A 24,837-nucleotide genomic window follows, 5' to 3' on the forward strand; every position below is an offset into this window, starting at 1 on the left:
CTTGAAATACCAATCTTCAAGTTTCTGAAACCTTTAATTTAGACTCAGGTGGAAATGCAAGTAAAGTCATCTCTTCAGCTATGACAAGGCAAAGACTCCCCACCTCCCCAACAACCTGGACAAATTTCTGGGAACGTCTGCTGCAACAGGTTCCTTCTCAAAACCTCAAGGAATTCATAGGACCAGAAAGAGTTCATCTAACCCAGCCTTGCCTTTTTGGGTGCAGCCCTTTGATCCAGAGAGGAAAGGCTCCATATCTGGCTGACCACAGAACTCGATCCCAGATCCTCCCCATCCCAGTCCTTAAAGCTTTTCGTTGTCAAAACCTACCTACTTAGCCCTGAGCATTCATAGCTGTTTAGACAGCTGTCCCCTCCCGCCAAAACTGCTCTCGCCAACCACAAATTCTCTGCTGCTCTCTCACCTGTCTGGGCAACCAGGTGTGTCCACCCACTCCAGACAGAAGTGACCTTTTCATTCTGAAAACAATGTGCTTCTATTTTCTGGGGCAGAGGAAGGAAAGCAGCCAAGGAAGCCAGTTGCCCGTGCTTGTTGCTTCCCCAAACATACAGCTCTCCTGCATCTTAAACAAACAGAAGGGGAACAAAAGAGGTGAAGGAACATTAGTTCAAAATGATGGAAAATAACACAATCTGAAAAAAGAAAGTGGCTAAAAGAAGTTGTATTATTCTTATGCTACAACGTGGCCTACAGAAAGCAGGATACAAAATTCACGTATGGCATTTTAACGTAGAAGATTGTTTTTAATTCTATAAATAGGAAACGAGGCCAAATGTTCTTCCTAGTCTGTCAAGGAATAGGAACGTATGAGTTTATTTTTTCATTAATTCATTCAGCAAATATTTCTTGAACATCTACCCTAAGAAAAACATTTTCTCCATTTTCTACATTTTTTTAAGGTATGCTTGTATTACCTGTGGTTAGGAAAAATATGTATTAACTTTTTAAAATAACAGGTTAAAAGATACATTATTTAAGCTTAAACTTTTCTGACCTGGGAGGATTTCTCTACACGCCCTGTCCAGCAGAAAACATCATGCTGCTGCCTCCCTTCTGTGCAGCACCATAATTCACTGGAACCTCATAGTCCTCCTGAGGTATAAGTGCAATGCGACTGACTGACAATGTGAATTAACAGAAAGACAGCAAATTCAGAGTCAAGTGATGCTGGCTTCTATTCCTGGACCTGCTAACTAGCTACTGACCTTGGGCAAATCACTTCCTAAGCCTTAGTTTCACCAGCTGAAAATCAGAGGGGAGGGCGGTTGGCCTAGAAGGGCAGGCAGTGTAATTGATGATACCAGCCACAAGAGAGACTTGTGGGCCACAGTGGCAAGCTAGAGGACACATGCTAGTCTACGAGGCATTCACGTTCTAAACCATTTTTAACTGGAAGCCACACCAAATGGAGCCATAAACTACAAAATTTCGCCCAAGAACCTATACTTTATGACTCTTTGAATGGTCTCTAAGAACTTTTGCAACCAACCCTAACATTCTAAGTTTCTACACTCTACTCTGTAGCACACAGCATGAACATGTAGCTACTGAACACATGAAATGTGGACAGTCCAAACTGAGAAGTGTTGTAAAACCAAAAAAGTACAACAAATTACGAAGGCTTAGCACACAAAAAAAAGGGGGGGGGGGGTGGTGCCTGGGTGGCTCAGTGGGTTAAGCACTCGACTCTTGATTTCAGCTCAGGTTATGATCTCACAGTTTGTGAGATCGAGCCCTGCATCAAGTTCTGCACTGATAGTGCAGAGCCTACTTGGGATTTGCTCTCTTCCTCTCTCTCTGCCCCTCCTCCACGCACGCTCTCTCACACACGCTCTCCCTCTCCCTCTCAAAATAAATAAATAAACATTGAAAAAAAAAAAAAAAGAATGTAGCTCCTTAATAAAATTCATATTGATTACTGGTTTAAACAATATTGTGGATACACTGGGTCAAATAAAATATATTATTAAAATTAATTTACCTGCTTTTTACTTTTTGAAATGGCGCACACATTATATTTTCTATTAGCATTCTTCTAGAAGATAAATTAATCAAGGGTTGGAGATGTTAAATGACTTTCAAGATCACATGGCTAATAACGAGTCAAGTGGAAGCAGAAACCAAGCCCTCTGTTTCCACTGCGTTTTGTGACCTTTCAAAAGTTTTCCAGTGCTGCGTGCCATAGGGCAGTCTGGTAGAAAGCCAAACAGTATTAACGAAAAAGACATCAGACCAAGATTCGGGGTTCAAGTTCCAGAGCTACTATTCAATCTTTTTTTTTTTTTAAGTTTATATATTTTGAGAGAGAGAGAAAGAGAGAGAGAGAACGAGAGAATGAGTGGGGGAGGGGCAGAGGGTGAGGAAAAGAGAATCCCAAGCAGGCCCTGCACTGTGTGTGCAGAGTCCAATGTAGGGCTTGAACCCACGAACTGTGAGATCATGACCTCAGCTGAAAACCAAGACGTTTAAACCGACTGAGCCACCCAGACGCCCCTCAATAGCTCTTTGATACTGGGTGCATCACTTCACCTTCTGGGCCTCTGTTTCATCAGGTCTAAAATGAGGGAATGTAAACCAGTGGAGCCATTTTATCACCCAGATGACCTTGCAGCACTGACATTCTGCAGTTCTATGATGTGAATCTGGTCTATTTCATACCCTGAGAGAGGGCAACCTCCCTGGACTTCACCAGAGTGTACAAAGTATGAAGATCCCTTAGGAGGACCCTCTCAGCCAGTCTCAACCCATTTAATGGACTGGTTAGCTACCAAGATGCCACTTATAGTGCGCCTGTGTCTGTAATAAGCCTTCATTTATCTTAGTGAGTCTAAACCAGCTTTTTTGCAAAGACAAACTGTCTTCCACATGCGGATCATTACACTGTTGCATCAGCAGGCAAAATTAAATTCTCCTGCAATGCCAAATAATTATATAATCCACCACAACTCCAGAGAAAAGGTCTAAAGAGCAATGAGCAAAATCCAGTGTGTGACAGCTCGAACTAGACCAGGAGAAAGGGATATTAATCTTGATCATTTTTAACCCACTTTTATATTTGAAATTTTTTTTTTCCAACATTTTTATTTATTTTTGGGACAGAGAGAGACAGAGCATGAACGGGGGAGGGGCAGAGAGAGAGGGAGACACAGAATCGGAAGCAGGCTCCAGGCTCTGAGCCATCAGCCCAGAGCCCGACGCGGGGCTCGAACTCCCGGACCGCGAGATCGTGACCTGGCTGAAGTCGGACGCTCAACCGACTGCGCCACCCAGGCGCCCCGGTTTTTGATACTTTAAAAGTGGGTTGGGGCGCCTGGGTGGCGCAGTCGGTTGAGCGTCCGACTTCAGCCAGGTCACGATCTCGCGGTCCGGGAGTTCGAGCCCCGCGTCGGGCTCTGGGCTGATGGCTCAGAGCCTGGAGCCTGCTTCCGATTCTGTGTCTCCCTCTCTCTCTGCCCCTCCCCCGTTCATGCTCTGTCTCTCTCTGTCCCAAAAATAAATAAAAATGTTGGAAAAAAAAATTAAAAAAAAAAAATAAAGTATCAAAAACCAATTTCCTTTCTGAATGTACTAAAAATCACTAAATTATACACTTTAAAGAGACAAATTTTATGTATGAATTACATCTCAATAAAATAAAAATTCAACATCCGTTTTAAAAACACAATAAAAGTGTTCCACATATGAAATAATAAATAATTTCACTAATCATAAGATTTTCTAAGAAACTTTTAGCAAGCAATTAGAGAATCTCTAAGTTTACATAATACTTGTCATCAAATTAATCAGGACAGATTAGAAACATCTCTTAGTATACTCTTATTCTCAGAAAAGAATGCCTTGCTGGGGCGTCTGGGTGACTCAGTCAGTGGAGTGTCCGACTCTTGATTTCAGCTCAGGTCGTGATCTCTCAGTTCATGGGATAGAGTCCCACATTGGGCTACACACTGATAGTGTGGAGCCTGCTTGGGATTCTCTCTCTCTGTCCCTACCCTGCTTATGCCATCTCTCTCTCAAAATAAATAAATAAACATTAAAAAAAAAGAAAAGAAAAGAAAAGAATGCCTTCCTCAACCCTCACTGACTATAGGGCATGAACTAGTCACTTCTCACCCTGGGGCCTGCAGCCCTTCCTCTATAGAAGGAGAGGTGGGGCCAGATGCCCAGGGGAGTCCTTTATAGTTGGCATTCACTTCAACTCAACACTTTCAACATATATGTAAGTCTACCTAATATGAGACATAGGCTAAAAGTAGATTTTTCTTTTGTTGGTTGCTTATTTTGAATTTGTTAAATCACCAGTTATCTGTAGTTTAGAATGTATAATGTATTTAAACTCTCACACTATGGTTCTTGTATTTTGGAAACAATAGCAGCTTCTCAGTTGGACTGCATTACAAATTTGATGTTGAAGAACGCACGTCACTGTTAATTTACACGTACTGTGTACATACCTTAATTTCCACATAAAACACTGAAAATACTAAGTGTGAAAGTCATTCCCTTTTGCTTAAAAAATGCCCTGCATTCAGCTCCATGTGAGAAGTCTTATCAAAATAAATCTCTCAGACCTCTTGTCTCAGTCTACTGGTAGGGATCAGGGAAATCTTGGCTTTGAAAGAAAACCTTTGGAAGAGGTCACCTTCACTTCCAAGAATATGTTGCATCGCCAATGGGAAGTTTGTACTGTATTGGTGGGGGGGTGTCAAATGGACGAAAGGATGCATAGTCAAAAAGAGAGATATAGTGTGAGAGAGTAAAACAGATTAGACAGAGATGGAGGGATCAAAGAGACGAAACAGACTAGAAATACATAAAAATACAAAATAGGTTAGAAAAATACATAAAAATACAAATAAATTAGAGAATTATGTGCATAACTCGATTTAGAAAGATATACAGACACATAGATTAGATAGAAAGATACAAAGATGAAAGGTAAATAAAAATGGAGACAAGTAGATAAATAAAGAATAGATGAATACAGACAGAGCAGACAGGTAGATAAATAGATTAGAAGATAGAGGTGGATAAAACAGGTTAATCTGAGAGCAAACATCTAGAGAAAATACACAGTTGAATTAGACACCAAAATGGATCTGATGGATAAGATAACAATGTGCTATATAAACTAACTATTGGCTGTGTGATTTGGCAATCACAATTACCCTCAGAGGAAGATATTATCCCTACTGTACAGTTGAGAGGAAAGGAAGTGAGCCGGTATTTCCTCCATGTATTTTCATCTTTACTTCTCACAACTATCCAGAGTATTTTGATAGATAAAACAGTCTCCGAAGGTAAAGAAACTTCCTAAGATAAGACCAGAGGTGGCAGCAGAATTCTGACTCAGCTCTTCCCTCCGTGTCCAACATCTACCACGTGAGGCAGAAATGGTGCAGAACTCTGAATGGCATGTTAGACTAAAAGAGCTGGTACCAACCCGTCAACGAAGCTGAGTGATCTGAGCCAGCAAGAACACAGGTTGCTTTAGAATTCTCCAGGCCTACAAAAAAAAAAAAAAAAAATCTTTTGAAATCACATTCACAACAGAACAAACTGGGCAGAGAAGGAGCTCAGGCAGCACCACCAGGGCCCAGGAGAAACTTGCAGCCAGAGCAGGCTGGTCTAAGTTGGTGGCGCTGACCAAGAACACGAACGACATGGTGGGAAGACTAGTTACCTACCAAGGGACTGAACAAATAAGTTAGTGTACTGGAGATAAAGAAGCCAGATTTCTCACTAGCAGAGAGAAGAGGAAAGGTACAGACATAAAAAGGTGGAAGGCTAGAATCGACCATGGGACAGTGGATTGTCTTAGAGAAATCATTGTAAACCATCATAGCTCCTGGTAGAAGCAGACAAATAGACACGGGTGTACATATGTGTAAATGTGTGTGTGCACATGTCTATCTCCTAGCTCTGTCCATCAGCAGGCCTGGAAGCAACAAGATCTCATACATTCAGCTGCCATCACATGCAGGCAAACCCAAAACTCCAAAGAACACACAGGCAGAACTAAGAATTTGAACCTGCTTTCCAAATCCAGCACTTTTTCTCCCTTAATTATACTGCCTTCACTGACAAGTTATAATCCCAACCAACTCTGCTAGAAACTGTGGTCACTGGGTCTAACATGCAGAGAAATACAGTCTATTCTACAACTCTTTTCTGACACTTTTTAAGTTTATTTTTGAGAGAGAGACAGACAAAGCACGAGCAGGGAGGGGCAGAAAGAGAGGGAGACACAGAATCCAAAGCAGGCTCCAGGCTCTGAGCTGTCAGCACAGAGTCTGGCACGGGCCTCAAACTCACGAGCCGTGAGATCATGACCTGAGCTGAAGTCGGATGCTTAACCAACTGAGCCACCCAAGGTGCCCCAGTCTTTTCTGACACTTCTGTTTAATTAACTAGTGTCTTAATAAAATGCCCTTCACACCTTCAAGTACCCTGTAGAATGAGAAAGGGACAAAACAGGTGTTTCCAACACATTCATCAGAGAGGAAGCAAGAGGCCTTGTGGTCAGGCAAGGAAAGGACACCCAGGGCTGCAGCTCCAGAAGCAGTGGCAAGTAAGTAAAGATGGAGGAATAAAAAGGGAAAGACTGAGGGCAGGAAGTTCATGATCTATTCTAATGTCTCATCATAAAACTCCCCCAATCAACTTGGAATGTAAGCTGTGCCCTAATCAGAACCCAAACAAGTCATTTAAATCAAATAAAAGCATTTCTGATTTCTTCCAGTTACAAGTCCTATGCTGAAAGAGAAAGTAGACACAGTTCCTACCCTGAAAAAGCTCAGTCTTTGGCATGTGGGAAAACATATAAACAATTCATAATAATGTAGTACACTGTGCTATCCAGGCATGTGAAGAAAATGCAATGGTGTCAGAAGAGGGAAGACTCTTCACTGAGAAAGCTGTATCTGAGCTATGCTTTGAAAAATGATCACAACAGAATAAAGATTACCAGAAGGAACAGGAAGGAAAAGACATTTCAGACAGGGTTAACAGCTTACCCATAGACACAGAGGAATGAGAAAGCAGGAAATGCCCAGGGAGCAGTGAATACCTAGATGAGGCAGGAAAAAATGTCTGGGAAGTATGAGTTTGTTTTATGAATGCTTTCAAGGTCATGTGAGTTGGACTGCCTATCTAGCACCCAGTGCCCCCTTCTCCTTCTCTAAGAGTACCCTCCCCAACTCCACACTGGGCTTCAGGGTGACCAATCTCACCGCCAGCTGAACAGGAGAGACTCCGGGACTTAGGAAAATCAGAACAACCCCAACACCTTGTGCATCACTCCCACCATGGCTTTCCCTTCCCTTCTTTCCCCACTTCCTATCCTACCCTCAAAAATTCCTCCTTTGCTCTCACCTAGAGGAGAGTAGAGGTTTCCTGTGCAAGTTTTTCCTACAGCCAACACTCAGAAGACTGGGCCACAAAGTAAGAGAGCAAGAAAGGAAGAAGAGGAGATACAGACATGGTGCTATATACAGAGAAAGAGAGGGGCCCACCGTGAGAGCACAGAGCAGAGGGAGAGGTGAGCAGAGAGAGAAGCCGAAAGAGGCTGGGCCCCAGAGTGAGAAACAGGAGAGAAAGCTTACAGGCTAAATGACCAACACACACACACCAACAGACCCATGGGCATAGTGCTCACTACCTACTCATGTGCCCATGTACAGAGATTTCCCTAGAGTAACACTCCTGGCCCCTCTCTCTACCTCCTCACTCACTCCTGCTCTCCTTTTGGGAAAGAGGAACTGGGCATGTGAGGCACAGTCCTTCTAGGTTCTCCCTTTGGGATGTGCCTACCTGCAGAGAGGGTGCCTCCTCATGTGCTCCCAGCCATGCAGTGAGCTTAGCGGGGCTGACGCCATGCAGCTGCTACAGTGCCTGGTGAGTAAATCCAATCTGGGATTCAGAATCTAGAGGCTCACTATTGCTACACATTATCTCCAAACACCTAAGTCATGTCTTCCAACCTAACTATTAACAGTTCTAGTGCTACTATGCTGGTCTCCACTTAACTGACTCGCATCTATCTCTCAACGGGCTGCAAACTCTGGCATCGAGGAAGGGTACTTTTACTGGGTTCGCAAAAAGTCTAACAAGACTAACAGACCAGCCAACACAGAGACTTAAGACAGAGGAACTAAGAAACAGCAAAAGCAAAATTCCATTTACCCATTTCCTGCCTGTGTGTGTCACTATTTCTTGACAAAGAATAAATATAGGACTCAAGAAATAAGGGCCTTACCTGTCACTCTGCTTGGCTCCTTTGCTGTCAAAAACAATGGGAGAGTCTGCCCAGGGCATAACCGCCGTCCAGATGATGCCAAACCAGTTCCCCACTGGAACACAATGCCACTTGCTTCCCAATGGAACAGAGGAGGAAATGAAGAAAATGCTTAATGGGATTACTACCAGATTGATTTTTGAGCCTCACTGTCATGGGAGATTCTCAATTCATTCTCGTTAACACGCCTACAAGGGACAGGCTCAGGGTTTCGAGGGGCCCTATGGCTTGGTTATCACCAAGCCAATCACAAGTCCAATCTTCAGGGCAATTTAAGACCATTCAAGACAATTCCCACATACTAAAACTCCCTCCAAAAAATTCCAGGACATATGGCTCTTTCAGAGTCAAATTACTAGAACAACACCTTATTCATGACTAACCTGAAAGGACAACTCAAACTCCAGACCAAGCAGGAAAGAACCCTGATGATTATCAAGTCCATTCCTCACATTTAATAGGTGAGAAAATTGAGGTCTGGAAGAGAGGATGTGATCTGCCCAAGGTCATCCTTGGGAGCTAGTAGCAGAGAAAATACTAGGACTCAGCTCTCCTAACACCTAATGCAGTGTCTTTTCCACTACACCAAGATAAATTCAATGACTCCTAATTACCAAATAAATACATATTTATGACTGCAAGATAGCTTCTTAATAGTCACTACTTCAGTGGAATGGCCTTTTATTTCCCTATCCACTGAATCTAATTCATGTGCCCATGTTCTGAACCTCATACAAATGTGTAGATGACATTTTATATATTTAATCTACAGTCAGATGTGTGTAACTAGGATCCGTCACCCAACAGCACATTAAGGTTCCACTCCTCTCAACGTATCCTACAAACAACAGTCCTTTAGGCTGTAAACAGACAAGTCTGCTTTGTGAAACATAAGTGATGATGACTGAGCACAATGTGAGCAAAACACAATACTCAAATAATACAGGGGCACCTGGGTGGCTCAGTCAGTTAATCATCTGACTTCGGCTCAGGTCATGATCTCACAGTTCTTGGGTTTGAGCTCCACATCGGGCTCTGTGCTGACAGCTCAGAGCCTGGAGCCAGCTTTACATTCTGGGTCTCCTTCTCTTTCTGCCCCTCCCCTGCTCACACTCTGTCTCTCTCCTCAAAATAAATAAACATTAAAAAAAACACAATTGTTGAATACAAAATTTACCATCTCTTCCACAAATAAATTGCAAAAGGGTAAAAATCTTGAGATATCTGATATAGGATTAATAATCAGAATATATACAGAACTCTTAAAACTCAACAACAACAGGGGCACCTGGGTGGCTTAGTCCGTTAAGCGTCTGACTCTTGAGCTCAGCTCAGGCCTTGATCTCAGGTCATGAGTTCAAGCCCTGCATTGGGCTCCACACTGGGCAGGAAGCCTACTTTAAAAAAAAAAAAAAAAAAAAAAAAAAAACCCTCAACAACAAAAACCTGATTCCAAAAATGAGCAAAGGACTCGAATAGACATTTCTCCAAAGAAAATATACAAATGGTGAAATGCAGATATGAAAAGATGCTCAACATCACTAATTATAAGAGAAATGCAAAACAAAACCACAATGAGGTACCATTTCACATTCATTAGGATGACTACTATTTAAAAAAAAAAAAAAAAACGGAAAGTAACAAATGTTGGCAAGGATGTGAAGTTATTTGGAACCCTTGCGTGCTACTGGCAGAAATTAAAATGGTATGGCCATTGTGGAAAAGGGTATGGCAGTTCCTCAAAAAAATGAAAATAGAATTACTATATGATCCAGCAATTCTACTTCAGGGTATATATCCTAAAGAACCAAAAGCAGGATCTCAAAGTGATATTTGTACACCCACAGTCATAGCAGGTGTATTCACAATAGCTAAAACATGGCAGCAACACAAGCATCTGTCAACCGGTGAATGGATAAGCAAAATGTGACATATCCAAGTAATGGAATATTATTCAGCCTTAAAAAGGGAGAAAATTCTGACACATGCTACAAAATAGACAGACCTCGAGGACATTATGCTAAGTGAAATGAGCCACAAAAAGACAAATACTATACAATTCCACTTATATGAGGTACCTGTATAAGTGGTCAAAATCACAGGGTCAAAAAGTAGAATGGTGGTTGCCAGGGGCTGGGGGAAAGGGGGGATGGAGAGTTATTGTTTAGTGGATATAATTTCAGTTTCACAAGATAAAAAAAGTTCTGGAGATACACGGTGGTAACGGCTGCACAGTAATGTGAATGTACTTAACATCACTCAACCGTACATTTAAAATGGCTAAGACAGTAAATTGTGTTATGTATTTTTATCACAATAAAAAAATTAAGAGGAATAAATATATATTTTTTAAAATAGAGATACCTGACATAAATATCCACCAAATGCAGTGTAGAGACATAATTCAAACCCTGATTTAAACAAACTGTTAAGAAATATATTTTTGAGACAGTCAAGAAAATGTAAACGCTGGATACTTGATCAAATTACAGATTTATTGTTAGTTTTCTTGTAGGTATGATGATGGCATTTTGTTAATGTTTTCGATAGAGTCCTTATCATTTAGAGATGCCTGCAGAAATATTTACAGATTAAATGGGAGAGGAGGACTTACAATTAAGTTAATCAAACACATAATGGAAACCGTACTGCTTTGTAACTGGACAGAAATGTATACGTAAGACTAGCAATCACAGAAAGTTGGTAGGAAAGGGGGAATTAAACCATTAATAGGCCATTCTCCAGTCCCACTAATCTAAGAGGAGAAGCTGCTTATAAGATGTAATCACTACCATACAACTCAGCAATCACACTCCTGGGCATTTATCCAGAGAAATGAAAATTTATGTTTGCATAAAAACTTGCCCACAATGTTTAGAGCTTTATACTTAATAGCCAGAACCTAGAAACAACCAGATGTCCCTCAGTGGGTGAATGGTGAAAGAAACTGTGTTGTTGTGGACTGAGTTGTGCCCCCAAAAATTCATATGTTGAGGCCCTAATCTACAGTGTGACTGTATTTGGAGCGGTCCGTAAGAAGGTAATAAAGGTTAAATGGGTCATAAGAGTGAGGCCTTAATCTGACAGAACTGGTGTCTTTATAAAAAAGAAGAGACACCAGACGTCTCCTCTCTGCATGAGCGCACAGAGGAAATGCCCTGTAAGGACATAGCAAGAAGGCAGCCATCTACAAGTCAGGAAGAGAGGTCTCACCAGAGACCAACCCTCATAGCATCTGGATCGCAGACTTGTAGCCTCTGTAACTGTGAGAAAATTCCTGTTGTTTAAGCCACCCAGTCTGTGGTATATCGTTATGGCAGCCTGAGATGACTAATTCAGTGGTACATCTATAACATAGAATACTACTACTTAGCAATAAAAAGGAACAAATTATTGATACTCACAACTTGGATGACTCTCCAGGGAATCATGCTGAGCAAAAATAGCCAACCCTAAAGAATTATATATTGTATGATATCATTTATATAATGTTCTTGCCAGGAGCTAAGAAGGGGTGAGAGTAAGTAGAAAGTGGATGTATAATAGATGCATAAAAGAAAATATAAAAGGGTGTATAAAAATGGGTATTATAAAAGGGCCACAGGCAGGATGGCTGTGGCAATGAACTGTTTGTGTCCTGACCGTATCAAGGCTGGCTGGGCTGTTGCACTACAGTTTCACAAAATGTTACCAGTGGGAGAAACTGGGAAAATAGTGCATGAGATGTATTTTATTTCTTACAACTGCATGTAAATCGACAAATATCTCAAAATAATAGGGTTAAGAAAAATTTTACTATATGAGCAACATTAAGCCCCAGACGACACCAGTACAGTGCTGCACCAGACTCTTCCTCCCCTCCTCCACCTTCCCCAGGCCACGACTGGATGCATCCACACTTGAGCCTCAGCTGCCACAGCCAGTTAGGGCTGCACTTCACCCCACGAGAGTGGGAGCAGAAAAATGAGCCTGGGGAAGAAAAAAGGGCCACTGCTCTTCTGCAGATGACCACCTCTCTCCACTTGCCACCTTCAAACCTCACACACACTGTCAGCCCTACGTCCATCACCACCCTCTCACAGTACAGGAGACAAGCTCATTTGAAGCTTTTAAACTAATAAACATCAAAATGCACTAGGCAAGCAGTGGAGTTCACAGCAAAGAATGTGGGCCTTGGAAACTACACCACCTCAGACTCTGTTCCCAGCTCTACCTTTTACTACCTTACCCCCTGTGTAACCTTAGACAAGCACTTCAGCCTCTTCGGACCTCAGTTTCCTCACATGTAAAAATGTAACTCACATCACTGCAGGGTTGTGAGGATTAAATAAGGTATTAATTAAATCAAGAGAACCTAGCATCATGCCTAGAACATAATAAAGAGCTAGAAAACTTCATTTCTTTCCACCCTACCTGCTAAAGATTTCCCACATGACTTTGGCCTTATGTCCTCTCCTTTTAATCAGAAATGCAGCACAGCAGGACATTCTGAATTACTCCTTAAAGTTTGTTTGCTCTAAAGCGCTGCTTCTCCTCGTGATGTCCCTATTTTGAAAATAAAAGCAAAATGATCACCTGTAGCAGCTAAAGCATGCCTCAGTCCAGCAGCAATGCAAACAACCTTCTCTTTCAGGAGCTGTGAAAACAAAGAAAAGGGCTGAGGTCTTAGAATCACCCATCTGCAAAATGCTTTGGAATTTATGCCCTGACACAATGCAGCAAAGCCCTCATTACATGTCTGATTGGTTTAGAGTCCCCAACTCCCAACATTTCCATCCCTCCATACTTCTGTATGTATCCCTAAAAGGAAAAATCTCTTAAAAATAATATATCACAATGTGTCTCAGGGCCGCAAGGGACCTTCAAAGTCATCCAGTCCAGGAGTTGGCAAATGTTTCCAATAAAGACCAGATAGTAAATGCTTTAGACTTTGCAGGCCATATGGTTTATGTCATAGTACTCTACTCTGCCATTGTAGCATACAAGCAGCCACAGACAATACATGAATGAATGGGCATGGCTACGTTCCAATGAAGATTTATTTACCAAGGGTTCTAGCTGGATGACCTTTGATTTAGTCCAATCTCTATTCAATGCCAGATCCCTTCCACAACCCCCACAAATCATCATCCAACCCCTGCCAAGCACCTACTTCCTGTGGCACAGCCTCACTACTTCCCCAGGTGCCTATTCCATCTTTGTGCAGTTCCATTTATCTCCTTAGGTGGAGCCAAACATCTGCCTACAGCTTTTCACAATGCTTTCCAAAGACATGAAGACCACTGTCATGTCCTCTCTAAGATATCTTGTGGTGACTTTAAAACTAAGTCTTCAAATTCTTTGAGACCCATCCCTTCGAGATGTGGAGCTGGAGCTTAATTCCCCTCTTGCTGAATGTGGTCTGGACTAAGCAACTTGCTTCTAGTGAAAAGAATAAAGAAGTGATGAGTGGCTTAGAGACTAGGTGATAAAAGGCACTGAGGCTTCCTGCTTGGCCTCACTCTCAAATCACTCCTGGAGGAAGCCAGATGCCATGTCTGAACAACCCCATAGAAAGGCACTGAACCTCATGAGTTGCAACCTCATGAGACCAGCTAAGCTGTGCCCAGATTTCTGACCCTCAGAAACTAAGATAGTAAATACCTGTTGTTTAAAGTTGCTAAATTTAGAGTAATTCATGACACTGTAATAGATAACTAATACATATCTCTTCTTTTGGCCAAACATCCCCAATTCCATCAGTGATCCCCTGGTTTCAAATTCCATTCCCTTCTTGGTTTCTCTCCTCTAAATACGCTCTGGTTACTCAATCTCCCTCTTTTAAAAGAGACTGTATAGGAGCACCTGTGTGCCTCAGTCAGTTAAGCGTCCAACTCTTGACTTTGGCTCAGGTCATGATCTCATGGTCATGAGATCGAGCCCCATGTCAGGCTCCATACTGGGCATGGAGCTTGCTTAAGACTCTCTCTCTCCCTGCCCCTCCCCTGGGCATGTGTGCATGTGTGTGTGCATGTGCACGCTCCCTCTCTCTCTTTCTCTGTCAAAAAAAAGCGGGGCGGGCGGGGGGGGGGGGGGTTGTATATGCATCAATCATGGCCCCTGTGCAGCTTTACTACATGTGTTTATTTACAGATCCACATGGCCTTCATAAACTTTAGGACCCTCGATGGCAGGATCTAAGTCTTATTCACCTTTATGCCCAGGACCTAAGCACTAAATCAACAGAATACAACATCCCATATGCAGTCTGATTAGCACAAAAAAGGACAGGACTCTGGCTTCCCTTCTTTTAGAGACTATATTTCTGTTAATACAACCCACAACCACATTAGCTTTGGGGAAGATCAAATCTTACTACTAATACAACTTGAACATATTGTCCTTTAAGTATTTTCTCTTTAAAATAACAACTAAAGGGCTTTACATGTAGATTCAATCTCCTCAATTTCTTCAACCCACCTCCATTCCTTCCTCTCCATCCCCACTGCCATGGCTTTAGTTTGGACCAGGATCACCTCTCGTCTGGATTATTAGCAAGAGTGTCCTGAATAATCTTCCTCCTCACTACCCCTTCGGGCCCCGACCTAACACACTGTTCTTACCGTTTGCCATGTACCACCTCCCTGACTGTCCCCTCCCCAATAGAATTTCTACCACTTCCTTATATTCCAGTCATACTAAACTGCTTGCAGTATCTCAAACCCTAATATTTCATGCTTCTACACCCTTGCTTACACAGTTCCTTCTGTCTGGAATGCTCTTCTTTTGTATCTATTCTATGCATCCTATCTCAAGTCAAGTAAATTTCTACTCAACTTTCAAGACTCTGCATAAGCCTGTTCTCACTCCACCTCCCCCTAGAAAGACTTAAAATATTCCCTCCTTTGAGGCTACACCTGCATCTACCATAGTTTAACATTTAGGTGTCTCTATATCTAATATGTACCACCAAACTCTAAGATTCTCAAATGCTAACATGTACCACTAAATTCTAAGACCTCAAATACTAAGACCCTCACCTTTGTCCCCACTGCCTAAACCCAGCACCTATATACCCAATAGTTGCTATTAAATAAATGAATGAATTTCTACTATATTTCACTTTGCCACATTCCTCCCATTGTTCAAGAGGATACAACCTTGATGTATCCCAAATGTTTTCACCTCCTGATTCTGTCATCCAACATATTTTAACCATTGTTTTCCTCTGTCTTCTTTAATCATGTGACCCAAGCTAAATTAATTACAATGTATATAGGTTCTTAAAAAAACCATCCATTTGTAATTGGCAACTGTAACACTCCCTACAAGTGACTATAGAGTCTAGATTTCTGTGCATATCATGTGCTACATACTCAATGTTTCCGTGCCCCTGAAATTCATATATTGAAACCTATTACCCAATGTGATAGTATTTGCAAATGAGGTCTTCTTGAGGTTATTAATTAGGTCATGAGAATGGAGCCGTCATGAGAATGGAGCCCTCATGAATGGGATAAATGCCCTTATAAGAAAGGCCCCAGAGGGCAACTCTGTCCAGCGAAATAAGTGTTTATGAACAAGGAACGGGGTCCTCACTAGACACCAAATCTGCCGATACCCCAATCTTGTACTTCTCAGCCTCCAGAAATGTGAAAAATAAATGTTTGTTGCTTAAGCCATTCAATCTATGGTATTTTTGTTACAGCAGCCCAAACACACTACAACACTGTGGAGATCATGACCTCAAATACTATCCCACAGACCAGCAATTGTAATTCAGCAACATGACAGGAGCTGACCAAGCTCTCTCCAGTGAAAACAGATCTCCCACTCTGAGTCAGAGTTCAAGAAAATTAGCTAGACATGAGCAGCTTAGGTGGTGAACTCATTTTAGATCCCAGCATATTTCTTTCAAAATTCCACAGCCCTCTTATGACTACTTATCATATAAATGTCACAAAAATGTGTACATTTTAAATATGATGCAGAGGAAAGGGCTCTGAACTAGGGCCAGGAGTCCTGTCTAGTCCTGTGCTGTCCACTATGAAGCCACTAGCTACATGCAGGTACTAAAGAGCCGAAATGTGAGTAGGTATGAACTGAGATCACTCACAGTACAACATGCACACCAGAGTTCAACTTAGTATAAAGTAGACAATATAGGGGCGTCTGGGTGGCTCAGTTGGTTGAGCGTCCAACTCTTGATCTCAGCTCCGATCATGTTCTCACAGTTCATGGAATCAAGCCTGCATCAGGTTCCATGCGGATAGGAGAGAGCATGCTTAAGATTCTCCCTCTCTTTCTGCCGCTCTCCCACTAGCATGTACACATACACACTCTCTCTCTCAAAATAAATAATCTTAAAAAAAATGGAGAATTGGGGCGCCTGGGTGGCGCAGTCGGTTAAGTGTCCGACTTCAGCCAGGTCACGATCTCGCGGTCCGTGAGTTCGAGCCCCACGTCAGGCTCTGTCCGGGCTGATGGCTCAGAGCCTGGAGCCTGTTTCCGATTCTGTGTCTCCCTCTCTCTCTGCCCCTCCCCCGTTCATGCTCTGTCTCTCTCTGTCCCAAAAATAAAATAAACGTTGAAAAAAAAAAAATTAAAAAAAAATAAAAATTAAAAAAAATGGAGAATATAAAGTATCTCATTAGGAAATTTTTACATTAGTGACATATAAAATGAAATAATCCATTGAATACACTGGATTTATTAAAATTAATTTCACCTACACGCCACAATATGAATGAAACTTGAAACATCATATGAAATGAGAGAAGCCAGATACAAAAAGCCACATATTGTATGATTCCATTTATATGAAATGCCCAGAATAGCAAATCCACAGAGACAGATTAGTGGTTGCCAGGGGCTGGGGGAGGGCAGAATGGGAAGTAATTGCCATTGGGTACACAGTTTCTTTCTTGGTGATGAAAATGTTCTAAAATTAGATAATGCTGATGGCTGCACATCTCTGTGAATCTACTAAAAACCACTGAATTATACATTTTTAAAGGGTAAATTCTATGGCATGTAAATTACATCTCAATAAAGCTGTTATTTTAAAAAATTAATTCCACTTGTTTCTCTTTACTCTTTGAATAGTGCTACTAAAAATTTTAAGTTACGTATGTGACTCACACCATATTTTTATTGGGCGCTACTGGCCTATATACTATTTGCCAAGCTTAGTGTCTTTAGGTAAGTCGCTTCTATCAGGACCTGTTTCTAACATAGTTCCCATTATTACTAATTTTAGTATTGTAAAATGTCATTAAAATGCCTTTATGACATATATTACCTTCAATGTTTTATTTCACAAACATTCATAATGTGTATGAGGACTAACAGAGGTTTTTCACTAACAGCTTCCATCCCCCCAACCTAATCCTTCCCAGAAGAACCTAAGTTTTTCAACTTAAATTCTAAGTGGCCCATGGCTTTTCAGGGACCCAGCCAGTCTCTTAGTCTGGGGAGGGAAACGCTTCAATAGTATGTGGGTCAGCTATATATGAGGTGCCATCCTTACCTCAATGGCCTGGGGAACCACACATCTTCGAGGGCCATGAGGAACTCCTAACTGGCCGAAGGAGTTGGATCCACATGACAGAACTTGACCATTTTCTGAAAAATTCAAATATTTAAATCATAACCTCAGAAGTAAGATATCTTTGACCAGTGAGTAAATGTTGAAGGATGGGAGGAGCAAAGGGAATGAGAGGAGGAAGAGGGGCTTACACTTTAGCACATTCAAACCACAGTCCCTGCTTTTATTGTTCCTCTAGGAATAAAAACACTAGGCACTGGGCTAAGCATTTTACAGATTCTCTATCACACTACCTAATTAATGGCAGCTTATCTGTTATAGAACATTAGCCTGGTGCTGGGATGGGATACTGATGCCCCACGCCCCACTTTTCATGTTTCCATGTGACATAATTTTCATTACTTTAACACTCCAGGCCTCTCTCCCTGCCCCTTCGTATGCTCCCTGCTTTCCAGGAGAAAAGGGGTAACTTAACCAACTGATAAGTTTGGGAGAAGGAAGAGCATGTGTGGCTTGGCACCTTCCTCTCAGGTACTCTAGACTGATGCACAGTAAGTGTTTCCCCTACAGAGATAACCTACTGTTTGCAGAATAACTCTGGATCAGAGGAGAATTAGCAGAAGCACTTGGCCTGACCATTAACCCTGTTCTCCAACATAGCCTTTGTCAGTGAAAAGCCAACAGTGTGATCTCCAGCTATCTGACTGCTCTCCACCTTTCTCACAATTGGTTCCAAAAGTGAGCAGGAAATAGAGTGTTATTCACAGACTCCCTACAATCCCAACATGGTCCACAAAAAGCACTTCAGAAATGATGGCTACTATTCAGGGTTATTAGTACCAAATTCAGCACCTATTACAGAATCCCTCTGCAAAAGAGAGATGCTGATGCCTGAGCAGGGTTTTGAAGAAAGGATATGAGTCATCAGAAAAAGGGACTGTTCCAGAGAGAGAACAACATTCTGCTTGGTATTTCTAGAAAGAAAAGTATGAAGAATGTGGAGAATAAAAGACAAGGCAACAACAGGGATAGGTAGGGAACAGTAATTGAAGCTATGTGTGGAAGTTTGGGATCTGAGCTGTGCATATAAGAATCTACAAGGGTGGGGTGGGGAGGATTTGGTCAGAAAATGCCCTTGCCAGATGACTGTGTCAAAGAGGGAGTCTAGTCAGAAACTATACATGGTCTTCTCCATCCAGAATGGCAAGCTAGACAGGACAAAACTACTTCTGGGGAGAAGTCAGCTGACAAAAAGTAACTATTGCTAGCTGCTCCCAAGAGCATTATCCTATTAGCCCTTTGGCCATATCCCTCTACACCCTTTTCTGCTATCCGGCTTTGCAGAGAGCAAAGAGTTGTGCCCAACCATTTTTTTTTTTTTTTTTTTTTTTTATCCTTCAGTGGGGGAAAAGCTGCCATCACTGTTGTGTGACCGCTTACTTCCTCCTGCTTCCCCACCACATTTCCCCATGAGTAACCCTTCACCGGTACTAATGGCCAGCTAGCCCAGGTACACAGCTATCGTGAATTTCTGGGACAGGAAGTAGCCACCAAAGGTGATCCAGTCTCTTCCCTAGTCTCTAGTAAAAGTTTTCCAGCCCAAAATTTTGCTGTTCAAACTCTCCTTGCAAAAGGCACCCACAACTTTCCTCAACAACCAAAGAGAAATTTGTATGTATGTTTACACATAAAGAGACTTTCACTTAATCAGTATCACCACCATCGAGTTCTTCTCACCCAATGCCTTTGTGGTGATAAAGATTTACCCATGAGTGAACTCACCTGTGAGAATAATGGTAAAATCCCAGCCGCAGGCCACCTGTTGGACAGGACAGCCAAGGAGGGATCTGCAGGTGGTAAAATACAGAACATCTTCTGTGTGACCAAGCCCCAATTGCCCATCTTTGTTCAGGCCGCAAACAAAAAGGCCTCCTTCATCTGCAGAAAGCAAAAGCTTTGGTGATGGTGTGCACAGGGGAAATTACAACTGTCAAAGCGAGTAAAAGGATTTTACTAATTAGCTGCAGTCACAAACCCAGTAAATTTTTTCCCACCCGCGTTAATAAGCCATGTACGTTAATGTGCACTGGCCCAAATGGCATAGGGCGAAGGGGCTCAAGTCTAGCATCTATATGAAAACTCCAAGTCCTAGAGCGGCCAATCACCAAATAGAGCATCTACTATAATAAGAAAAGCCAACATTTATTTAGAACTTATAATATGCCAGGTATTCTTGTAAGAGCTTTATCTGTGGGGCCCATTTATCCTTTAGGCAGAATGCCTAGGGCCCACGATACTTTCAGAGGCCCACAAAAATGTATTAATCTTATATTCTTCTAAAATAAAAAAAATAAATAAATGCAATAATAATGAATACACAATGCTAAATCTAGCCTGGATTATACTAATCTTTATATCAAAGCTGTCGTAAAATATAGTTCTTAATATTTCTTTAAGGAAGAAGGGGTCCACAAAGGCAAGAGTGCCAAGGACCCATGAAAGTCATAATGCAGCCCTGTAGTTCACTGATTCGCTTCATTCATCATTTTTATCCCCATGTAACAGAGGGAAAAGTGGCACAGAGAAATTAATTTGCCCAAGGCCACACAGCTAATAACAGAACCAGGATTTGAACCCAAGCAGTTGATTCCAGAACTCATGTTCTTAATCAGGATTCAATACACCATCCTTTCCAATATCATGGCACCTGGAGTACTCGTTAAGTACTATCATAGGTACTATGAAGGAAATTAAAGAAAATACAAAGTTCTTGCTCTCAAGGAATATTCACTCTAACTGCAAAGACTTCTAACTCTAACATGTGAAAGTTAAATGACAATATATTGTATGAAATGTGGTATATGTTGCAACTCCGCCATTAATTTGTCTTGTAACCTTAAGCAACTGGTTTTCCTCTCCAAGCCTCATTTGTATAAATGGAGGTGGAGAGCCCCCCCCCCCCCCCGAAGGGCTTTCAGCTCTGACAATCTAGAATTCTCTACTGGTAACTTGGCTTTTTCACAAAAATGTTTTCCTCTGCAAAATACAAAAGGATGAAAGATGGCAATACAATACGCTAGGGAGAAATGTCTAAATAAGAAATATCTACTCCAGAAGGATGTTACCTGTGACAATAGCAGAGTGGCCCCCTCCTCCTGTGATCTTCCTGACACATTCAGGTTTACAGAAGTCATTCAGTTGCTGGGGCAAAAGCACATCTTCCTTGTGGCCAAGGCCAAGTTGCCCGTAGCTATTTGCACCCTAGGGATAAATAAGGCAAGGATGAAAGAGTACAGGAAACACAACTGTCATTGTGCATTTACCTGTCCCTATCTTTCTCATCCTGACATACCTCCCAGAGCCTCTAACAGATGAGATTTCATAAGCTCATTCTTAAGAGGTTGCTATATGCAACCCATACTTAGACAGTGGCCCTATACCCAGAACATGACGATTTCCACATGAGAGGAGCTCTTAGCATCCGCTACTTATCCAAAGATATTCCTCGCCTTCTCCTTCTAATGCCCCAGCCCACATGTGTTGCCTCTGGGAGACAGCATGGGAGTTCCTTGTGATAAAAGCCAATTCTCTAGGGAGGCTAAGAAAAGAAATAAGGAAAGGAAATAGCAGCCAAGTGGGTGGGAAATGCACTGGACTTGTCCCTTCTCATGCCCTCGCTGAGAAAACTGGCAAGGATTTCTTTAATCAAAGTTAGCTGAGGGCTTTGTGCCCTCAAGCAGGTCACCTCACTGTTATTTCATCGTACAGTGAAAGAGGTTGGCAATGATCTCTAAGGGCCTTTCCAAGTACAATGCTTTGAGACTCTAAGATTCACATGGTGAGATTCCTGTAAGGGAACAGATTTCCCCTTGGTGGGCAATATGTCTATCTTTGTTATTATGAAATAACAGTCCGGAATCCCAAATCCAAAACTCTTGCTGCCAGATGTATTTCAGATTCAGGCTTTTATAGGCTTAAAAAAAATAATACTGTACATAAATCATATATACTGCTGCAAGGTCCAGGAGCAGCACCCCATAAGCAAAATAGTATTATTTCTGCAGTAAAAGGTACAAATACATTAACTGCGCATAGACTATAAATAGCATTATGTCAGGTCAGTTTGAGTTTTGGAGGTTTTTGTTTCGTTTTGTTTTGTTTTTTGTATTCAAACTTGAAGATAAAGAATTGTAGACCTGCAGAAAAATCTTTAGATTTCAGAAATCCTCATAATTCCTTATAATTACTCCCGGCTGGTTCTTCCTAGAGATAAGTAGTAAAACCTTCCAAATGTGTTTGTTTTCTAAGATATTTTAATGAGGAAAAATAATTTAAAATAACTACCCAAAATACATACATACATACAAACTCCTGCCCCTCATGGTCTATTTCATAGCCATCCTGGGCTGCAAGGACTCCAAGCTGAAAAAGCAAGCTATGGCAAGGGCACAGGTCCCAGAGGCCCTCAGGGGCAGTATTAGCTGCCAATTACTGACTGCTTCCACAATACTTAGTATTCACCCTTAATTCTCACAATAACAGAGGAGATAGACATTTATGGCTCTCATTTTACAGATGAAGAAACTAAGTCTCAGAGAGGTTAAGTTGCATAGTTGCATAGCTGGGAAGGCAAGAAGTCAGATATGCCCTCCTCCTTTCACTAAGCTATACCATGTCCCTAAGGATTTTTGGTGAAATTCAGCCCTGAGCTTACCTGGCAAGACACTAACTGTATGACTGTATCTACAATAGCACCCCATCACTTTATTCCCTCTTTATGCTTTTTCTTCATAGAACTCCCTGACATTACATTTGCTTAGTTGTTTACTGTCTACCTCCCCTACTGCAAAGTAAACTCAATGAGGGCAAGAACTTTGTTTTGTTCACTGCCATTTTCCCTGAAAATGCATCTGAAACTATGCTGCCCCAGAGAAAGTGTATATATATTTTAGAATGAATATAGTGAATGAATATATGATCTGATGAGGCCCTACCTAGGAAAGATCAAATGAAAGATGTGCATGCTGTGGAGTACATATGCACAGGATGTCTCCATCAGGCTGGAGATCTCTGTGGCTGCCCCATTACCAAGACTACAAGCTGTTGAACAGAAAGTGAGAGAGACACATGCACTTGGGGCTCAAATTATGGCACTCAATTTCTGAAACACAGCAAGCGGCCCAAAATCCAGGATAAAGCAAAACAAAGAAAAATTCAATACAACATGTTAGCCGTACCTGCCTCACTTCCTTACAAACACTCCAGACATACTATATACACACACACACACACACACACACACACACACACACACAACCCCAAGGAGGTAAATTTCCCTTTGTTAGGGAAATTGTGTTCCCCTAAAATTAATTTGTTGAAGCCCTAGACTCCAGTACCTCAGAAGGTGACTGTATCTGGGGATAGGGCCTTTTAAAAGATAATTAAGGTGAAACGAGGTCATAAAGGTATGGCTCTAATCCAATATAGGAAGGAGACACAGGGATGCTCTCAAACACAGAAAAAGCCACATGAGGACACAGCAAGAAGGCGGCCATCTGCAAGCCAAAGAAGGAGGCCTCAGAAGAAAGTAAACCTGCCAGACACCTTGCTCTTGGACTTCTGGCCTCCAGAACTACAAGAAAATAAAATCCATTTTTTAAGACGTCTCAGTCTTTGGTATTTTTCTATGAGAGCCCTAGCAAACTAACACACCCCTCCACACATATAATGCAGCGGGAAGGCCATCAGGCCTCCAAGCAGTAGACAAGGCCCTATCTGACACCCAGACCCCAGTCTCCCGCCTGGGAAAAGCCAGCACCAGCACCCACCGCAGGCACACATTCAACCCCAACTCCACCCCCGGCTCAAGTGCCACCCCAAAGACAGTACTCAGCCAGCCAGCCAACCTCAGGCCCCACGATCTCCCTTCTGCCGGTATATGCAGGCTTACACTCAACAAGTGCTGCCTGGTGCTGATCATTACCTTTTTTTGACTAGTCAAATACATGGTAGTTTTAACAGTAATCTAGGTGTTATCCCGCTCCCTCAACGCCAGAGCTGGGTCTTTCAGTTTTGTGTTTTTCCCCCAAAGACCAGCACATAGGCATACAAAAGGGTCTCATTCATTCATCGGTCCAAATATCTGCTAGGCACCGTGAACAAGACAGGCACAATACATCCCCCCTCGTGACGCTTCTAGCGAAAGAGACTGACATTAAGCAGACACCCACGCCCCCAACACAGGCAAGATCCGGTCACAGACGAAGATCAGCAAATGTGCACGGCCAAATACTGCGGGCCTCGCAGCAAACGGTGCTCTCGCCAGGCTGGGGCGGGGCTGGGAAGGGGCCGGCATCCTCCGGGCAACGAGAGGGTGAGGAGCACAGGTGGCCTTACAATGGCTCCGGGACGGGGCGATACCTCCACGCCGTCTCTCCAGGCGCTAGCCCGGCCTGAGGGCTCTGGCGGAACCACACGCTCTGCCCAGGAGGCAGATGCTTCCCCCGGCGCCGCAGCCCCTCGGGTTCGGACCCCACCAGCCAGCAGGCCCCTAAGTCACCCGTGAGGACCCCTGCCTCCCGACCCTCTCCTCCTCAGGCCCCAGCCCAGGGTCCTCCAGCCCAGAGCCCGACCGGGACCTCAGCCACCAAGCCCACGACAGCCCACGACAGCCCACGCGGAGGCCTCCAGCTCCCTTCAGCGCCCCTCAGTCCCAGCGGCCCCGGCCCGGGGGCGGAGTCACGTACCCAGGCGAAGAGCACTGCCGCCTCAGGGGCGGCCTCGGAGGCTCTTGGCTCGCGCTCCATGTGGGGACGCTATGCCGGCGCTTCCGGGAGGGGTCGGAGGTGGAGCCCGCCAGGGGAGGGATTAGTAACTGGGGTGTGGGGTTGACGGGGGAGGGGTCTGTGGCTGGGAGGAGCCCATGAGGGGGCGGAGTCTGCGGCGAAGGCGGGGCCATAGCTGGGAAGAGGAATGGGGTGGGGGCGGGGCTGGCCCG

At 42.9% G+C, this 24,837-nt stretch overlaps 1 protein-coding gene across 1 annotated transcript in view; it reads right to left on the minus strand.

Annotated features, from left to right (window-relative positions):
* Positions 1–24,837, minus strand: part of SERGEF (secretion regulating guanine nucleotide exchange factor) — a 235,566-nt gene extending 210,729 nt beyond the window's left edge. The window contains 8 exon segments of the mRNA XM_043582360.1: positions 425–583; positions 5,462–5,524; positions 8,276–8,389; positions 12,890–12,950; positions 17,823–17,917; positions 19,623–19,778; positions 20,966–21,101; positions 24,587–24,837. Of these exon segments, the coding sequence (XP_043438295.1) occupies positions 425–583; positions 5,462–5,524; positions 8,276–8,389; positions 12,890–12,950; positions 17,823–17,917; positions 19,623–19,778; positions 20,966–21,101; positions 24,587–24,646 (844 nt within the window). The 5' untranslated portion in view covers positions 24,647–24,837.

Source organism: Prionailurus bengalensis, chromosome D1 (genome assembly GCF_016509475.1).
Source record: "Prionailurus bengalensis isolate Pbe53 chromosome D1, Fcat_Pben_1.1_paternal_pri, whole genome shotgun sequence".
Classification (NCBI taxonomy): domain Eukaryota; kingdom Metazoa; phylum Chordata; class Mammalia; order Carnivora; family Felidae; genus Prionailurus; species Prionailurus bengalensis.